Genomic DNA, 19,336 nt, shown 5'->3' on the forward strand with positions numbered 1-19,336 from the left:
CGAGCCTTTGTCATTGAACAGCGATATCACATTAACGAAGAGACGACTAGCTTGTACAGATATCTTAGCGAATTGAACCAATATTATTCCATACCCATCTTTACTGTAATCCGAGTCATCTCGTGTCTATGTACTCAGAAAGGTTTAGGTTTCCCGAGTTCACCGCGGGAAACAGCATCAACCCCACCAATCTAGGGCGGGGCGCTGCGGCAGTTTCCATCATATAACCCACCTTTCCAACATGCTGCGCTCTGTTTCTCGTCTTCAAGCTCTTTCTCGTACTTTCAATCCTATATTTACCGCCCCTCTCTCCACAAAAGTCTCTCCAAAAATGTCTGGCAACATGACCATCATCACTGCTAAGGATGCTTGCCCTCGTACGTTCACACCCAGCCATCTTACCACAGCTACTACCACAGCTACCCATCATCGAGAGAAGAGTATCAATTGCTAACGAAATTGGTCATTCAGCTGCCGGCCCCTACGTACGTTCCTCTACCTCCAGCTTCCCCGATCTTTAGCTTCGAACCTCCCGTCAATTCCCCTCGAACGCTATACAATACCCCGCTTATGACTCAAACATGAACCCCAATCAATGCCACTAGCCCAGACCCTTATCATATCAAACAAGCTGGTATACATGAATGGACGGAACACCCATTGACACCATCTATAGTCCCAGGCTATCCGCGCCAACGGCCAGCTCTTCGTCTCCGGCCAGATCCCCGCCGATGCCTCCGGCAACCTGGTTGAGGGTGACATCGGTGTCCTGACCCAGGCTTGCTGCGACAACATCCAGGCTATCGTCACCGCTGCCGGATCCAGCGTGTCGAAGATCGTCAAGGTTAACGTAAGCTTTCTATCCAAATTCATCCCTGCAAGGGTGTCTGTGGGGGAATGTGATTAGTTAACTGACATTATCCAGGTCTTCCTCACCGACATGGCCAACTTCGCTCCTATGAACGCTGTCTACGAGAAGTTCTTCACCCACAAGCCTGCTCGTAGCTGTGTTGCTGTCCACCAGCTGCCCAAGGGTGTTCCTGTTGAGATTGAGTGCATTGCTCTGGAGTAAATCTAGACGTGGCTTGGTAGATATATGAAATAATTTGAATTATGATTGATAGAACTGGTGCTGGGTCTTGAGATTTTCATGATCCTTGTACAAGTAAATATAACAACCACGCACTTGATAGACTGTCAAAGTTATGGGAAACGACCGGCGTTTGCGAAGGCATTCGTGAAATGGTCAGGAGATATCGTCAGTATGATACACGCCAAGGGTATTTTCATTCTTTTGGAAGTGATCAATATTGCAAGAAATCTAAATCTACAAATCCCGAAAGCAAATAGATCCTCCAACCGGGTATATGACAATCAAAGAATATACAAATTGGTGATCGGGACACCCTGAGATCGCATCGTGTATCGTCTGCGAACCCCAACGCCAGTAGCAGCTTGTAACAGGTTATATGTCTCGTCACCTCCACCAACCATGACCATGCTAATAAGGTGGTTGCGCGGGATACCGCTGGCAGTCATCTGGTTCTCATCGAGATGGGGACGAATAAGGTATGGTTCTGCACGCAAAGCGGCGAGAGAGGAAAGAGGCTTCGATTGCGAGTTATCGGATGCTTCGTCCTCAGAATCAGCCTGTGAGGTAGGAACCTCATCATCGTAGGATACGACGACAACGAGTTTCAGAGACGAGCGTGACTGTCTGTAAGCTGCGATGTTACGCATTTTCTGGGAGAAAGTGCAGCCGCCTCGTTTTAGAACGAGGACCTCATGGGTTTGAGCGATATCGCGGAGAATACGCTCGTCACAGAGGTCATCGGCGAAGTGGATTGATGACCATGAGAGTCGGGAGGTGGATGGGTTGCCAGTTAGGGATATGCTGACGGCATCCTCAACTTCTGGGAGGGGAGCGGCTCCGATGCCTGTAGGAAGGGTACCCGGGAGGCTGAGGCGGAGCGGAGTAGCTTCAACGGGATCGTCACGGAGAAGAGAAGACACCGAGTTGACTAGCGATGAAAGCATGGTTTTCATGGGGGATTCGACACTGGGGTTTTCGTTGTCGGCGACGGGTCTATGACGGCTGACGTATGACTCTGGGCCTTCTGAATCTTCTGAAGGCTCTTCTGCAGGCTCGTCAGATCTTGTATGAGCTGAGCCATTGTTTCGTCGAGGGGGCTCTGGAAGAACGTCAATGACAAGGTCAACAACGGCGTTATCACGGACTCGGGTGAAATTGGGATCATAGGGGTCGACAAGGTCAAAGGTGATCTGGCGCGAGAGGTATACCTTCTCATCTTTGCCTAGAGGGACATTGTTGATCACCTGTACCCGGAACCCGTCATCATCTCTGCCCTTGGCATTCTTTCCTAGTGGAACATCTTGAATCATGCTCAATCGAAGCCCTCCAACAGTTTTGATCAAAATGCCGTCGTGTACGCGCTCCAAGGCCCCTGGACCCATGTTGATACCACCGGGGAGCGTCGGGAACGAGATGTCAAGCGTGGGACGAAGTGCCATTGGTGCACTGGTCGCATTGTGTGGCACAAGCTGCGGAGGAAGTGTCCACGGATAGAACGTATAATTGCTTGGTGATGACAGATCAGATACCGATACACTCGGGTGATTGGGTGAGCCTGCCAGAATGGCACCTTCATCCGTGCTGCGATCAGGTCGAAGATGTAAACGAGCCAAACTGGCAGCGTGGAAGATATCAGACCTTGATGCAGTGGAAGATGCGCCAAAGGTAGACGGAGCAGGGGGGGCAACGCAAATGTCGTCAGCTGTGTGCTGGAACGGATCAACATCTTTACGGCGACGGGGTTGACTTGGCCTGGTCTTTTTCGGGATGATCAAAGGATGACCCTCAGTCGAGAATACCCATGGAGCATCGATTTTGTTCAGTGGGTGATCAGGCGTAAAAAGAAGAAACATGTACTTGGCAGTTTCTCCGAGAAAGAAACTTTCCATACGATCAATCATTTCGCCGGTTTGGACATTGCGCAAACCTGCCCATCCGCATTTTGTCCAGCAACGTCTCTTAATATCACGGAGAACCATCTCTCCAACATGGAGATACCAGGGATCTTGAGTTGCCCGGTAAATGTAGTAGGTGGATTCGATAAACTCAGGTCGACCTCCGTACCAGGAAAGGCCATTATCTATATCACCTGTGGCCACGTTCCACCGCTCAGGAAGAGCGGAGAAGCGCGTCCAGATTGCGGTCGTGAGAAGATGAATTTCGATGGCCTCATCCAGCTTTCCATCCAGAGCAAGTAAGCCGGGATAGTATGCACTCAGACTATCAATCCAGAAGGCTCTCGTAGCTCCGGTGATGACATCTCCCACAACCAGATGGGGATGTTGATATCCCTCGCCTCGGTATAGATGGCGGTTGATTGAGGTGTGCGAGTCTTCCCAGACCTGAAGGAATGCATCTGGGGAATGCTGACCCTCATTCAAGGGTAAATAGTAGTCATCCAGTATCTTCCAAGGACTCTTAGTATCAAAGGGGGGACGTTCTCCTTCGGAAAGGAGAACATGTGATTTGAAGGCATATTCAAAGAAGCTGTCAATGCCGGCACCAATCTGTCACTTATTAGCATCTCCTCTGCTACTGACAGTATTCTCTTTACTTACCCCGGAGTATGAGCCGATCCATTTGCCTGATTCAGCATCAATGCCAAATCCAACTAATCCAATGTCACTTCGGCGGGCCCAAACGGCCCAAAACGCCCTTTTAGCTAATTCTTCGAACCGACCATCCCCAATGAGCCTGCTCAAGACGGTAAATTCGAGGACCAAGCTGCCTGCGCCTGCGCTGCAGGTCTCGGTGACCTCGGCATTTGACAGGTACGAGTACTTCTTCCGCTTATTACCTCCAGGTTTGAGATTCAGAGGTGAGTTCTCGTAGAACGGTATTCCGTGTCGCAGGTTGACTCGCGGATAAGGCAGACCAGTCTCCGTATAGAATGCTGGAAGGAGACGATTTGCCAGGTCGACAGCTAACCGAAGAAGTTGGCCATCATAGACAAAACCATTTCTCCATTCGATTCCATGGTCATCTTCCGAGAAAGAGCTTTTGTTCCACGCAGCCGCAAAGGCGGCATCTTGCTCTGGTGGTTCATATCCGGCAATAGGAAGTTCACCTATAGCGAAAAGGTGGGAACTGAGCAACCCGCCTGCACGGTGATATGTTAGCTGTACTAATTCAGCGCAGGCGGATGTTTAGGTAGACCGGAAGACCGTACCTAGTCCTCGAATGACTGTCTCAAACACCTGCACCTTGCTATCGATATCAAACCCCTTGGTGCGTTCTCCCCGACCAGCAGGGCCCTGTGAGCCATCTCCATATAAGCTAACAAAGTCTTTCACACCATCTTGGAAATACCCTAGGGACCGTTCCCCGCTCTCTGGACTCGACGATAGAATAGCGAGTGTCGATAAGCTGTCAATCAAGGTTAAGGAATAGTTGCCCAGTACATCGTTATTATCGTTATATTTTTCGTCGCGGGTCAAAGGTCCGCAGGTGAGTGGGCGCAGTTCGTCTTCGGGAAAGGCATGATCGAGATAGTTTTCAAATCCATGGTAAAACATGTGCTCCGTTTCTTGTCTGTTGGACACGGCATGTCAGCATTGGGGCTGGATTCGCAGGCGGTAGAGACAAAGGACCGCACCTAAGCTCTTTAATTTGGTAATCCCTCATCCCCTCCGCTAGAGTGAGCCATAGCGAAAACAAGATGGCCCATGCCAGCATTATCCAGGCGCGACGGGGGTTGAACATTGGCAAGCTGCAACATCGCGTGCGCATCACCAGAGCGGTCGACCGCGGGATTTATGTGGCGGCGTTAGATGGTAGATGAGTGCCGATTGGAAGGACTCTAGAATTCGTAGTGCCTGAGCTATAATAATCTCCAAAGCCAAATGAATGTAGTGCCCAGTGCTGAAGGGGAAAAGGTGAGGAAGTGGATACGGCCAGATAAGCCAATTCGGGAATCTTTGATTGCGCATCCATAATTGCATCATTGGACCCTGCGCACATGACAGGGGATCAAGGGGCCACAGGGTATGGCTGATTTTACTGGACTTGGTTATATAGATACTATATATCACATTGTTCAGGTAGACTTCGAAGATAGTCAACCAGCGGTATAATTCCAACAAGCAACTGAAGAGCGAGCTGGCTACTAATGCCAAGACAACACGAACACCGACAAACGCCTTGTTCAAGTAGGACATAGTGTACATCGTTAGGATAATATCTCTGCACGCAGGGAAGGAGATAGCAGTAGATGGCCCATTTTGTAGGGAAGCCTTCATGTTGGCTAAATTGCTCCCCAGAACTTATGTGGTTCAAGATGTTAGGATAATCAAGGATTAGATCAATTCAACGCCCGCTTATCCACCATGATAAAAAATTCCAGTATGTATTTGCTCACGCTTATTTCCCTAATTCGCCAAGCATGAGATTACGATCGGAAGAGCAAGAAACGACTGCAAGAAGGTTAGAAAACTGCGTCATATCGACCGTAGTCATACGAAACTTACTGATAGGTTCGTCATTGGGGGAGAACTGCACGTCGTTGACAGTGCCCTTGTGACCAGGGAGCTTATAAAGGAGCTTTCCGGTCTTTGCATCCCATACGACCGCACTTCGGTCACCACTTCCGGTGGCGATCTTCTCTCCCTTAGGATCCCAGCTAGCGCGGATGAGATTCTTCTCCAGCCCAACGGGCGCACCGTCAAAGGTCCTGATCTGGCGATTGGCTGGAGCAAAAGGTCGAATATCCCATGTCCGCACAGTAGAGTCGTGGGAGTTAGACAGGAGAGTCTGTGAGTCGGGGGAGATCTGAAGAGAGGTGATAGTGTCGGTATGTCCAGTCATAGAGTAAACCACAGCCTTCTTGCGCAGGTCCCATACGTGCACTGTATTGTCAATACCGCCGCTGTAAATCTCGTTCCCTGCTTCCGAAAGGGCCACAGCGGTGATGGGGAGTTCGGTCTCCAGGTATTCCAGCGCATCCTTTTGCCGCGGGTCCCAGATTCCTATGCAGCCGTCGTCACTGCCGCTCACCAGTAACTCTTGACCGCGCTTGCTGATATCAAGGCAATTGATAATCTCCTCGTGGCCAATATGGCGGCGCACACGCTGACCAGTCTCTACATCCCAGCTTCCAAGTGTCATATCTGCCGATGCTGAGAAAAGCGCTCGTGAATCGCGTGCCCATTGGAGGTCCAGAATGGCACCCTTGTGACCTGTCAATTGACCATAATTTTCGCACTGTCCGTATGTGTTCCAGAGCACTATAGCAAGGGTGATCATTAGTCGATGCTCCCGAAGGCAATATTGGGCAGGACGTACGAATTGACCGGTCCATCGAACCGGACGCAATGTGTTGTGCAGTCGGATCAAACCGAACGGTGAAGACCTCTCCCGAGTGACCTTTATTAATTCTGTTAGAGCAAATCCATCTACTCAATTTGCGAACGCGTCTCACCAGTGAGTTCCATAATTGGCGCATCCAGGCCGCTGGTACGAGGGATCTATTCATACATTAGCTCGTATTCCACCCACTTAATCCTCAAAATCGCGGTGACGAGTAGCAACTCACAGCTTGGATAAGAGCTCCATTTTGAGAAGAGCCCTTCACGATAGCTGTACCCGGGTTGAGGTCGGCATCGGACTTCTTTCGCTTTACCACGAGCTGGCTGGACGACCCAAAGGCCTGCTGAGCTGGGCGCTTCTCTCCAGACATTATAAAAGGAAAATCAACCCAGAAAGCCCAAGCACAAGGAGAGGGATATATGAATGGCACAGACTGAGAGTCGAGCGAAGGTGCGCAGAGATTCCCTGATGATCTGAAGAAAGCGGGAAGAATGATAATCCCACTCTTTCGGGCGGTGAGCCCAGTGGTGTACAGCGACAGCTCCAGCAACTTGCACTCCCCGCAATCCACCTTCACAAAACCCTGCAACTACTTGCGTTTTTCTGCTATTATACACGGACTCTGATAGTTGATTACCTCGACCCATATCGTTATCGGACAGCGCATATCATCCATCCACCATGTCAGCTACAAAAGCCTCCAGAATAGGAGAAGAGTGAGTGAGCCTGGCTCCGGGTGATAAACATCTTTGCTAATAACTTGTTGGATAGGATATGGAAGTCAGTAAGCCCGAAAACCCCTGCGCATTCTAGGCCAGCTTGATCTATCCCACCCCGCGACGTTACCCCCATTGATTCTCACCGTCTAACCTGATCTCCGACTGCAGAACAAGAATCGATAAAGTCAATGCGGAGCTAGTCACATTAACTTACGGTACAATCGTCGCACAATTATGTCAAGACTACGACAGCAACTATCAGGATGTGAACAAGCAATTGGATAAGATGGGTTACAATATCGGCATGCGATTGATTGAGGATTTCCTAGCCAAGTCGGGAGTGGGTCGATGTGCTAATTTCCGCGAGACCGCCGATATGATTGCCAAAGTGAGTGGATCATGATAGCTCATTGAGAAAGTTGCAGTCGGCTGATCTTCAATTCTTAGGTGGGCTTCAAGATCTTCCTGAATGTGGCGCCAACAGTCACCAATTGGTCCAGTGACAATAACCAGTTCTCTTTGATCTTTGATGAGAATCCTCTGGCAGACTTTGTCGAACTGCCGGACGACGGCCGAGCTCAAGATGAGCTCTGGTTTTCCAACATCCTGTGCGGTGTGCTTCGGGGATCACTAGAGATGGTAACTTCCTCCTCTCCCCTGACCCTCCTATTTCCTTTACATCTTAAATCCCCGTGAGTCCTTTATGCCGAGTCCGATGGCTGACCCGAACTCTAGGTTCAAATGCAGATCGAAGCGCACTTTGTGAGCGATGTGCTGCGCGGTGATGACACTACGGAAATGCGGGTCTCTCTGGTTCGATACATCGAAGACGAGATGCCTCCGGAAGAGGAGTAAGATGGGCGCAGGAGCATCCACAGGCGTTTTAGGCGGGTTTATTATGGGTAATGATATGAGGACTGAAATCCTATTCTTGTTCTTTTTTTTCTCTGTGCAGCATTAGGCTTTATGATCTATCAGCAGTAGAAACAAAAACCCCCGCCACACAAGGTATCACTGGCATCGGATCAATTCCCAGTGTAATTTAAGGAATAGAATTTTGACAAAAACTTCGGTCCCTCTAAGAAGCAAGGATGAAAATTCTGATCGAGATAGGTAGGTTAGGTGTGGACTTAAGTTGATATAAGATCTATGAAGTTGTCGATGCATGAAATGCGGGAGTGTATTGTGTAATAATACGGTATCTAGCCAATACATACCTCCGCCACCTTAAGAAAGAAAAAAAATCCTACAGATCAATTTTTCTTATTCTTTCCCTTTTCCCTTCCAAATTTCCCTCTCTCTCGCTAATCTCTATATTCTTCCCGTTGATTGTCTTGATTGGCTCGATCGTCGATCTTATACTCTGCTTGCGCGGAGTCTTGAGTTTAGACTTGCGGGATCCATATGGTGTATCAATCGACCCATATTAACTTGCCTCTCGCCTGATCGGACCTTTCCACCTTGCTCAATTTATTCTGCTCTTCTTTTTCTTTTGTCTTTGATTCTTGCAGAGTCCTGGCTATCGTCTACTATATCTGGAGAGAATCTTTTTGATCTTATTGCCAGCATTTCTGTTGCTCTCTTCTACGTTGTACTGTCCTGAAACCCAGCCCACTTTTGGCCTTGCATGCCCAGAAATACGCCTGACAGCGCCATCCCCAGCCCCGGGAACGGACGTTAATCCGATCCGAACAAGCGATTCCTCAGAACAGAGAACAGACTGGAGAGAGAAAGAGCAGTAGCAAGTCGCCGTTACCCCCCGGCTCCTCTTTTCCCCTTCACTGCGAGACTCCACCTTCAACCCTTCTCGTTCTTCCCCTCTTGGTGAGATCTTTCCCTTTCCCTTGATGCGCTTGGTATAGTTCCCTTCTGTCCACCGGCCCGATCGGGTCCCCCCCCCAAAGTGCCCGCCCCCATCTTTGCTGGTTTCACTGGTTTCACTACGCTTTTCCCGCCTCCTGGGTATCTCCGTCATCGCCCAAAACCTTGGCGACTGCGCTTTTCTTCTTTCACTCAAATCCATTTACGCTCGTTGATGCATTGGGACCTCATCCTCTAACGGTCGGATTCCATAGCAGTCGGGGCTTATCTGAGAGTGATTCTCTGCGCCACTCGGATTTAGATCCTTTTTCCCTATCTCGTCGCGTGGCTCCCACTTGGAGAAGACGTCTGCCAACCGCCGCAGATCTCCATCGCAACCTTTCTCCCGTAACGATAGCGGATCCGGTTCATCTGCGCGCTCCGTTCTCACGCGTCTACACCCCCTGGAGAGTATTCGTTTATTGGACTCATTCCGCTGCCCGAAGCACCCTGACCGCTTCTCCCTATCTTGTTCCCACGCGTCGCTCTCTCCACCCCGCGTTAGGCCTGATCGCCTGAATCGGTGGATGCGCGCTTGGAAGTTCCGACCACTGTGACGTATTTTGAATCGCATTTTATATACAATACCTCGGCAAGGGTGGCTGCAGTTCCACCATTCGCCACCATGAACCAGATGAACGTCGGCATGAACCCCGGGATGGCAGGCCCAGTGGGTGGTGTTCCGATGATGAACAACGGCTCCACAGCTCCTCGTAATGACGGTACCATGAATATTCCTGAACAAATGATCAACAACCTCAACACCTATATCTACGACTACTTTTTGAAACGTGGCTATCACGACTGCGCCCGCGCACTCATCCAAGATGAAAACATCAAACTTAACACTGACTCGGGTGTCAAGACGAGCCCCGGTAACCGGCGCGACGATGTGAACGGGCTCGATAGCGATGCGATGATGACGGACGGAAAGGATGGTGAGAAGATCAAGATCCCGGATGATCTCCCTCGCCCCAACCTCCCCAGTGAAAGTCTGCAGTCTTCATTTCTTCTGGATTGGTTTAGTCTCTTCTGGGAATTTTTCTGGGCTCAGCGGAAGAAGGGCAACAGTCATGAAGTCCGGCAATACCTCCAACATACTCAGGTTCGTGGACAATGTACTCGCGTGGTGCCTTTTTTGGAATCTGACATGGATTACAGAATTTGATGCGCCTCCGTGAACAACAGCAAACTCACATGATGCGACCGCAGCAACCCATGATGCCCGGCCATATGGGTAATCAGATGAATATGCGTCCCCGCCCTGGCATGGTCCAGCACCCCGGCAACAGCCAACTAAAGACCGCGTTGGCGAATAACACTACCGGAATGTATGCTATACCTTCTCTGGCATCCTTTCAAAGTATATTGGAAGTGGTGCGATCATGTACTAACATTTTGCCTCCCCTAACTATAGGACCCCACAGCAGGTAGCCTTCCAGAAACAGCAGCATATGAATATGATGCAGCAGTTGGCTCGCGAGCAGTCCATGGAGGACATGAACGGGAATCGACCGCAATCTCCTGCCTCCACCGACAACGCTCCGTCGCCATCGAAAAAACCTCGCCTCGACGGCCACCCGAACGGACAGCAGTTGGCACCTGGAGGACGTGGACAAGGACAGGGAATGCCGGGACCAAACCCACAGATGATGATGCCGAACGGAATGCCCCCGCGGATGAATCCGTCGCAATTCCAGGGCCAGTTTCCGCCGGGACAGGTTGCAGCGCAACAGAAATCCATGCAGGTATTATATGCTCAAAACTTAGCCTCTCATCACTCGCGCTCAGCAATTTCCCAGATTCCGAATGGTGGTATGATGAACCCCGGCGTGATGCCAAACCAGGGGGACCTGATGACGATGCCTGATGGCCAGACAATGTACCAAATGGGTGGAGAGTACTACAACGCCAATGGTCAACTCACTCAGGTCCGCCCCGGGATGGCAGGCACACCGAACGGTCAGCACGGCGGCAACCACGCTCTTCAAGATTATCAGATGCAGCTTATGTTGCTCGAGCAGCAAAACAAGCGCCGCCTGATGATGGCTCGCCAGGAGCAGGACACCATGTCTCGTGATGGCCAGCCGATGCCACCGGGAGCCTTGCCGCCAGGCACCTCTCCGAACAGCCGGACGGGCGCATCACCAAACCCGAGCGATCAAATGAAACGGGGCACACCTAAGATGCCTCAAACCGGTCTTCCCGGATCACCCAGCGCTGGTGACCTTGGTCAGAACCGCGGATCGCCAGGATCCATGCACCTCAACGGCCAGATGCCTGACATGGCAGCTCAATTCTTCCCTGGACCGGGCGGGCCCAACATGCGTCCTCCGAGCTCCAACCCATCCTTTAGCGGTCCCCAGCCCATTCCTGCCAATGCTGCTAACCGCGTTCCCAGTGGTCAGTGGCCACCAGGACAGATGCCGCCCCAGCATTCTCCTGCGACTCAGCCTCAAGTTGGTACACCGCAGGAACGAGGCAACATGCCTCCACCTCAAGCACCACCTACCGCTGGTGGTAACGCCGGCCGTGCTCAGGAGTCTCCTGCTGGCAGCAATGCGCCACCTACTCCTCAGCCGCCTTCTAAGCCTGCGCCCAAGAAGCGAGACAAGAAGACTCAACCCAAGGGAGGCAACAAGAAGGGCCAGGCTGCCGCTGCCGCCGCATCGGCTGATGCCGCCGACCCTTCGCAAACGCCAAACCCGCCCACTCCAGTCACGCCTCATCCTCCCACTAATACCTTCAAGAGTGGAGCCAATGCAAACGCACCACCACAGCAAACATCGGCTCCTGCCCCTCCCCCGATGGTTCAATCTACTCCTGACCAGACCCAGCCATTCGCCACTGAAATGAGCATGACTGATGTACGTCTCCCTTTTTTTACTTTTTGAATTTCTTATTTCTGCTACGGTTCTCTAACTCTTGACAATAGAACACTCCCTTCAATCTCGACTTCAGCGCTCTGGATAACCCCGATATCTTGGAGAGCTTTGATTTTGATACTTTCCTGAATACCGATGCTGCTGGAACTGACTTCGGCTTCGACCCCAGCATGCCCTACAACACCGATGGTGTTGAGACTGGGGCCGGTGACGGTCTCTGAATGATGCAAAAGTCTTGATGGTCCTCTTCAGGTGCTTTAAACCTCTCCGATATACCCTTGTTTTGTACATTTGATTTGATTTGGCAGCTTCTTAACCTTTGCCCTATTCCTCTCTGCGGATCCTCGTTTCTCTCTCCTTCTGTTCTTTTTTTTTTTTTCTTTTTTTTTTCTTGTCTTGTTCTACATCGGATATGAGATTGGCGTTGGTGTGCTTAGAGGGGTTGCATTATCCCCTCATCCTCTCCCTCCCCTGTCAACAAGTCCGCAAACCATTATTGATCGGACTGACCCTGGAGCGTTTTTCTGTATTCGAGAATTAGTGCTCTGTGACCTACGAGTTTTGGCTTCCCTTCTTTCCTTTCTATTACTACTATTGTTTATCTCGTGGTTACTTAATTTCTTGCTCTTTCAACGTGGCCATGTTGAGAGCCCTTAGTTTTCCCAGCGCCATGCCGATTTCCCCTTCTTTTTGTCCCGATCTCGACTCATCCCAGTTGAGATTGAACCTGCCTATTTGGTTTTTTTTTTTTTTTTCAGTCTTGACATACGCCAGCTCCACATTATCTAGGTGCACAGGCACTGGACAGTTGCCTTATTATTGGATCGTCATTCCACCTTTTCCTTTCTCTTATCTCAATTCTTAATCAGCTTTTGCTCATCTCGGAATGGATGTCTCCTATGCGGGAAAAGCAAACCAAAAGAACGGCGATCTAAGGGATATGATACCCCATGTGGGGATTTATGGCGGGTTCTAAAGTTTTGGTGCTATAAGGTTACCATGGTAGTTTGAGGGAATGGAGGCTCCAAACTTGGTCGGTGTGTGATGACTTGTTTCTTTGGATAATGCCCACGTCTGATTTTACTGAGGTGTTTGTCTGAGACCGAATTTATATCCATATATTGTTGCCAGCATGTTTCGTTTGAATGCATCGTAGGATGATGTACGGAGTTGGGAACTTACTTCATACGCTGCTTCGGTGATATGCATTTGACAAAACAGTTAATTGAGTGAGATTTTCCTTCTCCTTTCCCCCATGAACCCTGTGTTGGTATTTGGGATACATTGAAGATGAATCAATGAGGATATTTGGAGTTGGAAGACGGAAAACTGACATGGCATATCAATTAAGACGGTCAAATCCATTATTTTGAGAACTACTAGGCCATATGCTGGTGTCTTGAATCGGATGAAACCCTAAATCCGAATGCAATTCGTGATAGGGGGGCTGTACGCTAGCTATTCAATACTGACAAACTTCATGAAAAAAAAAGCAAATCGGAACAGTAACAAATCAGAACCAAGGCAACTCAGAACGAACGCAAGACAAAGGAAACAACATATTGAACACTACAACCTTCCATGTTCTCAAGAGTCACATACCACAACCCAGAAACCCCATCGATCAGTCCCAGTTCGCTTCGTCATCATCAGAACATGGTAACACGCAACAGACCTTCACAATTAGTTGGACCATTTTTCATCATCTTTCATGAGTCGCTGCTCAATCTCCACCTCTAACGCCTTCAGAAAGGGAAAGTCCTTTACGTAGCATGGATCCAACGAGGTAATGCCAGCGTCTTCCTGAGTCATGCGGAGAAGATAAAGCATCAGCTTTTTGACGCCAAGAGAGTTTGCGACCCTTTCATTCATTTTGGGAGTAGTTGCCAGCATGATTGGACTGGCACGGCTCAGGTATGGATCCTCGAGATCAAACCACGCGCGAATCATCCAGCCGGTTGGCGAAGAATCATCCGGGTTCTTTTCATGACGGATGTCCGGTAAATTAACCTTCAGCACAGAACACATATCTGTGATGGAAAATCCAAAAAATTCAAGACTCAGTCAGTTTCTCAGGACCAAAGTGGTTCAAGTTGTTTCACTTACGAGCCAAAAGCGTACGGTAGGAACACTCAGTGGTCGTTCCTCCTAGCTCCTGTTGCATTTTTTTCAGGCGAGCTAGGCGATCCTCAACAACCACCGGCTTGATGACGAGAGGAGCCAAGCGACTTTTAGTTAAAGGAATAAGATTTGAATCATGACCGAGCTTTGGAGGTGTGAGAGCCTTCACAGGCTTAGGACCCTTCTTCGCAATCTTCTTTTGAGCAGCCTTTCTTCCTTTGCCCTTACCACGTGAGCTACGCGAGCGGCCCGAAACAAAGGCTGCCTCCATGCTGTCCATGATACCAGCCGGTGTATCGCTATTTAGATTTCGGGCCGGCAAATCCGGCATGGATGGAGTGATGGAGACGGTATCGGCCGACGTCTCTTTCTGGGAATTAAACTTGAACACCTTTTCTTTCTTAAACTCGAAGCATGGGTCGTCAGCTGCCTTGATAAACTCGGGGGTAATATTGGCATGCACAAACACTGTGTGCAGTGCAATATGTGCAGCTGTGTTCTGTGCCTGTTCCCGGCTGTTAGATGGACAGCCAGTGCGGAAGACACGACCATTCACAGAAACGTCGCAATGCCACTCAGTGTTAGTGATGGAGCCATACAACCTGGGACTGTAGCAGGGAAGTGACCAATTTTCAGTCTCGCAAAACTCTGGAGCCGTTTCCTGGTTAGCATTGCTTCCAAGGGGTTTCTAGATGTTGTCAAAAGACCCAGCTCTCACCTTTAAGCAGTATCGGCCAATTCCACTCTGGGCCCGCGGGATAACCAGAATTGGGTTCGGGAGGTACTGGCCACTGCGAGTAATCCTCCTGCAGTTTGACCAGAGCTCTTTTGGAGCCCAAGACTCTGGCTTCGTTGGCCGAGTCGCTATTGGGCTCAACAAAGACCGTGTAGCCATACAATGTAAGCTTCATTCCGACCATTTCTCCGCCTAGGCCACCATGTTTGAACTGATATTTCGGGTTTAATTTGGCCATCATGGCAAATACACCGAAGAAGAACAGGATCTCACTGTCCTGAAGGCTCTCTATGTTGAGAGACTCTATCGTAGTCTATCCAATGGTTAGTCCAAGCTGCCATCTCGACGGCTCATCAGTACCGTCTTTTTAACTCACTGGCTTTAGACTAGGCCGAACCGGCTCATAAGCATCGTACAAAGACTGAGGCGTCTTCCCCGACTCCACTTTCGTGAAAAGCTCACCCAGAAACTCCTGGGCAAGCTCCGGACCATGGAAATTGGACGGAACAGTCTCATTCTCCGCGCTCTCCACCAGATAAGTGACACGCGGAGACATGGAGCCCCGAACTGTAGCCACTTCTTCTAGGGCGTCTTCAATTTGAGCGACGGGGCTCAAAGCCTGCAACATGCTGGAAGCAAATAGAGGCCAAGCCGAGGGCTGAACCCGAGGCTCCAGGTCGTCTTCCATCAAAAATCCAAAAAAAGGGACAGCAACTGCCGAATCAGTGTGATTGTAAGTCAACCTCTCCCTGGGAACCACCTGGTAGGCCTGCTCCAGGGGACATGTTGGCATTGGCATTTGAATAGAGGGACCAGAAGTGGTTTCAGAGCTGGAGATGGCAGAGGGAATTTCGGAGGAAGAGATGACAAGGTCATTGCTTAGGTCCAGCTCCGCCAGTGCTGCGGGCAAGCTCATTCCTGGTCCCCCAGGTCCCCGAGAAACCTCAGGGCTCGTCACAGGAAAAAGCTCGTACAGATGTGGCAGTTCCATGGCTGAAGCAATTCGAGCAGGAATGGAAAACGAGAAGGGTGAATCGGGTAAGGAAGAGTGGGCGAGGGGCAGATTAAATACGCAAGTTGAGGTAGGAGACACGAAGTATGTGATGTCGACAAAGGAAGATGAGTGTAGGGGATGGAAATGAAAAGTGAGAGAGTGAGAAGGAAGAGATAATAGCATGCGAGCAGATTAGGAAGGAAGGCAAAACATACTCTCACATTGAAAACGACCCAAATGATTCAAACGACCTAAACGACATAAACGACTTCAATGATGCAGAAAACTCAAACGGTGTAAACAACTTAAAGTGAGGAAGACAAGGTATAGTACACGAATCCTTTGGCATTGCTTGATTTCAATCTCGGATATTAATACATGAGCAGTATAAGAATGAATTGTAAACACAGGGATGCCTCTTTCACAAGGAAACAGAGGTAAGTCCTTCGCCCACCTCCACAGCTTGCTCACAGTCAGCTTTCTTCTCCAGGAGGGTTTTATTCTCCTTTGGGTCCTCGATTACATCCTCCTCGGAACTCGTCTGCGAGGATTCCTTTGAGTTTTCCTTGGCCCATTCTTTCTTGCCATTGATGCTGCCACTGGGACTATGAGCGAGTCTCGATGGAGTTGTAACCTGCTCAACTGGTAGAGATTTGTTGCTCGACCCGGATACATCGCGGGTACTAGGCTGCGACAGTTCTCGCAGAGCAGAAGTGCGGGTGCTGCCATGGCGAACTTCGACTACAACAGAGGACTTTGCTGTTGCAGGCAAAGTCGACGGGGTATTGGAAGGAGCCCGAGTGCCAGTTGTAGGTGGTACTTTAGTTGGAGTCATGGCTTGGATTAAGTCGTTTATCTGATCGTCATCGACCGGCGTCGTCATGCTGGCTTGTTTGCTGTGTCCATAGCTCATTCCAGCCACGCTCGACATAGCACGGCTGCTGGCGATGCTGGAGTAGTCTGGCATGGGAACATCTTCACAAGATGATCGGGCACCTCTATGGTTCCAGACGTCATCGGTGATCAACGGTTCAATAACTTGTTCAGTCGTAAGTGGTTCAAAGTAACGATCTGGGTAGAATCCCCATCGACGTTCGTGCCCCTGGCGATCCCACTGAGGCACAGGGAAGGGGAATGCACGGTTGGAAACCCATGCATTGGATACCCATACATTGGAAGCCCCGCTCTGAGTACTACTAGACTCGCTGCTGATGGTTTGCGGGAGTCGAGGCTCTGGCCGGGATGGAGAGTGGCCATGAGGAGTATCATCCGGCCCCGCCCCACCGACCTTCCCAGTAGAGTCGAATTTGGGTCCGACCCGCAGGGCCTGGGTCCACATGTTAGAGTTGGGCCAGGCGATGTTGGAGTATTCCAAGATGCCTGTCCGTCCTGTCAGCAATCTCGCTTCTTGTAGCATGGATACCGGTTTTCTTACTCAGAGGAGCGTGCTGGAAAGATAAAGTGATCACATCTTTGACCCGTTCAAAGGGAGGAGATCGGGTTGGACGGGCAAACCCCTCGGAAATGATGACCTTGACCCGGCCGAAGGGGTCTCCAGCATCCCAATGTTGTTGGTCCAAGATCTCGGGGTGGAAAGGAGGGAAGCGAAGAACGTCCTGATTGCCGTCACGATCGATGTCTGCAATAGAGTCAGCCCATGTCTCGGAGAGGGACGAGGAGGATAGATTACTGGAACTAAAATCTAACCCAAAATGATCAGCACATAATCTTCAAGCTAGGCTCGAACATCGCATAGACACACCGATAACATAAGGCCATAAGGCCCGCTGACCAAAGATCCCGCCACTAGTGACCGTCAGCTTTGTTAGATCCACAAAAGCCTACTGCCGGATTCCAAATTGCAGCGATCACAATCAGCCTTGAAGATGCTTACGCAACAAGCTGTCCGTCAATGAAGACCCGGCCCTCAAACACCAACACGTCCTCCGGTTCCATCAATTTCTCCATGAAGCGGCTGGGACGCGGCTTGTCCCAGCTGTGAATGGAGACACGAAATGAACTGTTCTTGGGCATGCTCGGAATAAAGGTCGTCAGAACGGGTACTTGACCAACATTGCCTTGAGCAGGATAGTAGGACGGAGGACTCATGCTGGTAGAAATCTGAAGGTACGGGGACTCAGTATCCTTGGTCACGAAGCATTGCGTTTTGAACTCCTGGACGGGCACTTTGCAACTCTCGGGGAAGAGCAAAACATCCCAATTTTCGTAACGCATGATGTCGGCTGGTTTGGTGTAGTAAGAATTGGGGAGCGGGGAAGAACAACAAAGATGGTCAAGAATTGTTGACGTGGTGAGATAGATGGCAGACGGACCTGCTTTATTTGGATTGGCAATTATCAGAAGTTATCAACAACAGACAGAAAGAGCATAGACAATGAGACTCAAGGAAGGTGCAAACGAGCGAACAGGTCCGTCCGGAAGCCCTATACTCTATCGTGGAGTAAACAAAATCCAATCACGATCAGACATATCAGAACACTATCCCAGATCACGATGCGGCTTCGGCCTTGCAGAGAGAAGCACAGCCGATCAGAGATATGGAAAGCCTACACTACACATCTTACTCCCTCGCTAGTTACCAAGACCGATTCTACCTGCACCAACTTAGATACGATAATACTGTATTTCTGTCGAAATCCCTCAAATTCCCAAAGGAATGGCGGAACAAAGATGATATAGCGAAGGGGGAATCATCCAAGCCAAAGACAAGAACGCCAGCAAGAAATCGAGACATGGTCTCCATGTTACAAGATACGAGATTGGCTAACCATGACAAGACTCATTCAATGCAGAACAGAACCCGGGAAACAAAATAAGACAACGCCTCCACAGGTGCGCCAGAACCATGATTCCACAGCTACAGGGAGTCTCGAGTTTCTGGCAAGAATGGACGTCAACTGCTACCACACCACTCCCAGCTTCAGTCAACCCTATTCAGATTGATGAAGAGCGCATTGTAGCAGATCAGCACAGCGCCAGATGCATGAACCATCAAGATCAGGAGTGCATGACAATGGTTATAGAACGAAATTCGACAAACGCGGAGACGCACGAAGCAGAGCGTGTTGTACAAGCCGTCATCAGTCTAACAAGGAAAGAAAGACAAGGAAAGGAACGGCGAAACGCAACAGTAGTCGAAGCGAACATAGTTCAATTTGGCTGCTCGATGGAAGAAAGAAAACGACAAAGGAAATAGGATTGCGAGGGATGGAAGAAGTGGAACTTTTCGCAGAATGCCTGCCCAAGGAGTATAGAGTAGAAAAGAACCGCATGAAAAATACGCACTTTCGTTACACGCGAACAAGGACCCCAGGGCGGGGAGGAAAAATTGGAAAATAGCAGCATAGACGTAAATAAAGAAGAAGGGGCATTGAGATAAGGCAACACAACGTTAAAAAAACGCAGTACGAACGTTGTGTGGGGGATACAAGAGGGGGAAACGAAAAAAAAAACGTCCACGATCCTGGGTAACAAAAAGAGACGTGAAAATAAAAATAAAAAAGGGGGGCTCATCTTGCTAGAGTAATAAGCGCTCACGGAAATGCGTAGCACAGGAGGAAACGAATGCTCATCAAGAGCTATAGAGCGCTGAGTCTCGAAACC

At 49.8% G+C, this 19,336-nt stretch overlaps 7 protein-coding genes across 7 annotated transcripts; 3 read left to right on the plus strand and 4 right to left on the minus strand.

Moving 5' to 3' along the window:
- Nucleotides 1-331: 331 nt before the first annotated feature.
- N7484_011844 (uncharacterized protein) lies at nucleotides 332-1,072 on the plus strand (the record flags this gene model as incomplete). Its single annotated transcript, XM_057122231.1, has 4 exons — nucleotides 332-377; nucleotides 472-485; nucleotides 677-850; nucleotides 926-1,072. 4 exons carry the CDS (start codon nucleotides 332-334, stop codon nucleotides 1,070-1,072), a joined length of 381 nt encoding a protein of 126 aa, XP_056967985.1.
- Nucleotides 1,073-1,374: 302 nt separating this feature from the next.
- N7484_011845 (glycoside hydrolase family 47 protein) lies at nucleotides 1,375-4,822 on the minus strand (the record flags this gene model as incomplete). The annotated part of the gene is made up of 4 exons (XM_057122232.1): nucleotides 1,375-3,600; nucleotides 3,652-4,193; nucleotides 4,263-4,624; nucleotides 4,689-4,822. 4 exons carry the CDS (start codon nucleotides 4,820-4,822, stop codon nucleotides 1,375-1,377), a joined length of 3,264 nt encoding a protein of 1,087 aa, XP_056967986.1.
- Nucleotides 4,823-5,452: 630 nt separating this feature from the next.
- On the minus strand, nucleotides 5,453-6,767 carry N7484_011846 (WD40 repeat domain-containing protein; the record flags this gene model as incomplete). Its single annotated transcript, XM_057122233.1, has 5 exons — nucleotides 5,453-5,505; nucleotides 5,560-6,315; nucleotides 6,374-6,454; nucleotides 6,510-6,555; nucleotides 6,624-6,767. The coding sequence occupies 5 exons, from the start codon at nucleotides 6,765-6,767 to the stop codon at nucleotides 5,453-5,455; spliced, it is 1,080 nt and encodes a 359-aa protein (XP_056967987.1).
- A 311-nt stretch (nucleotides 6,768-7,078) lies between these two features.
- Nucleotides 7,079-7,971, plus strand: N7484_011847 (TRAPP complex core subunit BET3; the record flags this gene model as incomplete). The annotated part of the gene is made up of 5 exons (XM_057122234.1): nucleotides 7,079-7,113; nucleotides 7,169-7,177; nucleotides 7,285-7,504; nucleotides 7,564-7,755; nucleotides 7,852-7,971. The coding sequence occupies 5 exons, from the start codon at nucleotides 7,079-7,081 to the stop codon at nucleotides 7,969-7,971; spliced, it is 576 nt and encodes a 191-aa protein (XP_056967988.1).
- A 1,630-nt stretch (nucleotides 7,972-9,601) lies between these two features.
- somA (putative cAMP-dependent protein kinase pathway protein (Som1)) lies at nucleotides 9,602-12,198 on the plus strand (the record flags this gene model as incomplete). Its single annotated transcript, XM_057122235.1, has 4 exons — nucleotides 9,602-10,081; nucleotides 10,138-10,353; nucleotides 10,404-11,843; nucleotides 11,912-12,198. 4 exons carry the CDS (start codon nucleotides 9,602-9,604, stop codon nucleotides 12,080-12,082), a joined length of 2,307 nt encoding a protein of 768 aa, XP_056967989.1. The 3' UTR covers nucleotides 12,083-12,198.
- A 1,346-nt stretch (nucleotides 12,199-13,544) lies between these two features.
- On the minus strand, nucleotides 13,545-15,709 carry N7484_011849 (uncharacterized protein; the record flags this gene model as incomplete). The annotated part of the gene is made up of 4 exons (XM_057122236.1): nucleotides 13,545-13,891; nucleotides 13,968-14,630; nucleotides 14,701-15,031; nucleotides 15,095-15,709. 4 exons carry the CDS (start codon nucleotides 15,707-15,709, stop codon nucleotides 13,545-13,547), a joined length of 1,956 nt encoding a protein of 651 aa, XP_056967990.1.
- A 424-nt stretch (nucleotides 15,710-16,133) lies between these two features.
- On the minus strand, nucleotides 16,134-17,947 carry N7484_011850 (uncharacterized protein; the record flags this gene model as incomplete). Its single annotated transcript, XM_057122237.1, has 4 exons — nucleotides 16,134-17,092; nucleotides 17,148-17,414; nucleotides 17,475-17,518; nucleotides 17,607-17,947. The coding sequence occupies 4 exons, from the start codon at nucleotides 17,945-17,947 to the stop codon at nucleotides 16,134-16,136; spliced, it is 1,611 nt and encodes a 536-aa protein (XP_056967991.1).
- Between the last annotated feature and the right edge of the window lie 1,389 nt (nucleotides 17,948-19,336).

The sequence above is a fragment of the Penicillium longicatenatum genome (genome assembly GCF_028827895.1).
Source record: "Penicillium longicatenatum strain IBT 33135 chromosome Unknown contig_7_segment0_segment0, whole genome shotgun sequence".
Lineage (NCBI taxonomy): Eukaryota > Fungi > Ascomycota > Eurotiomycetes > Eurotiales > Aspergillaceae > Penicillium > Penicillium longicatenatum.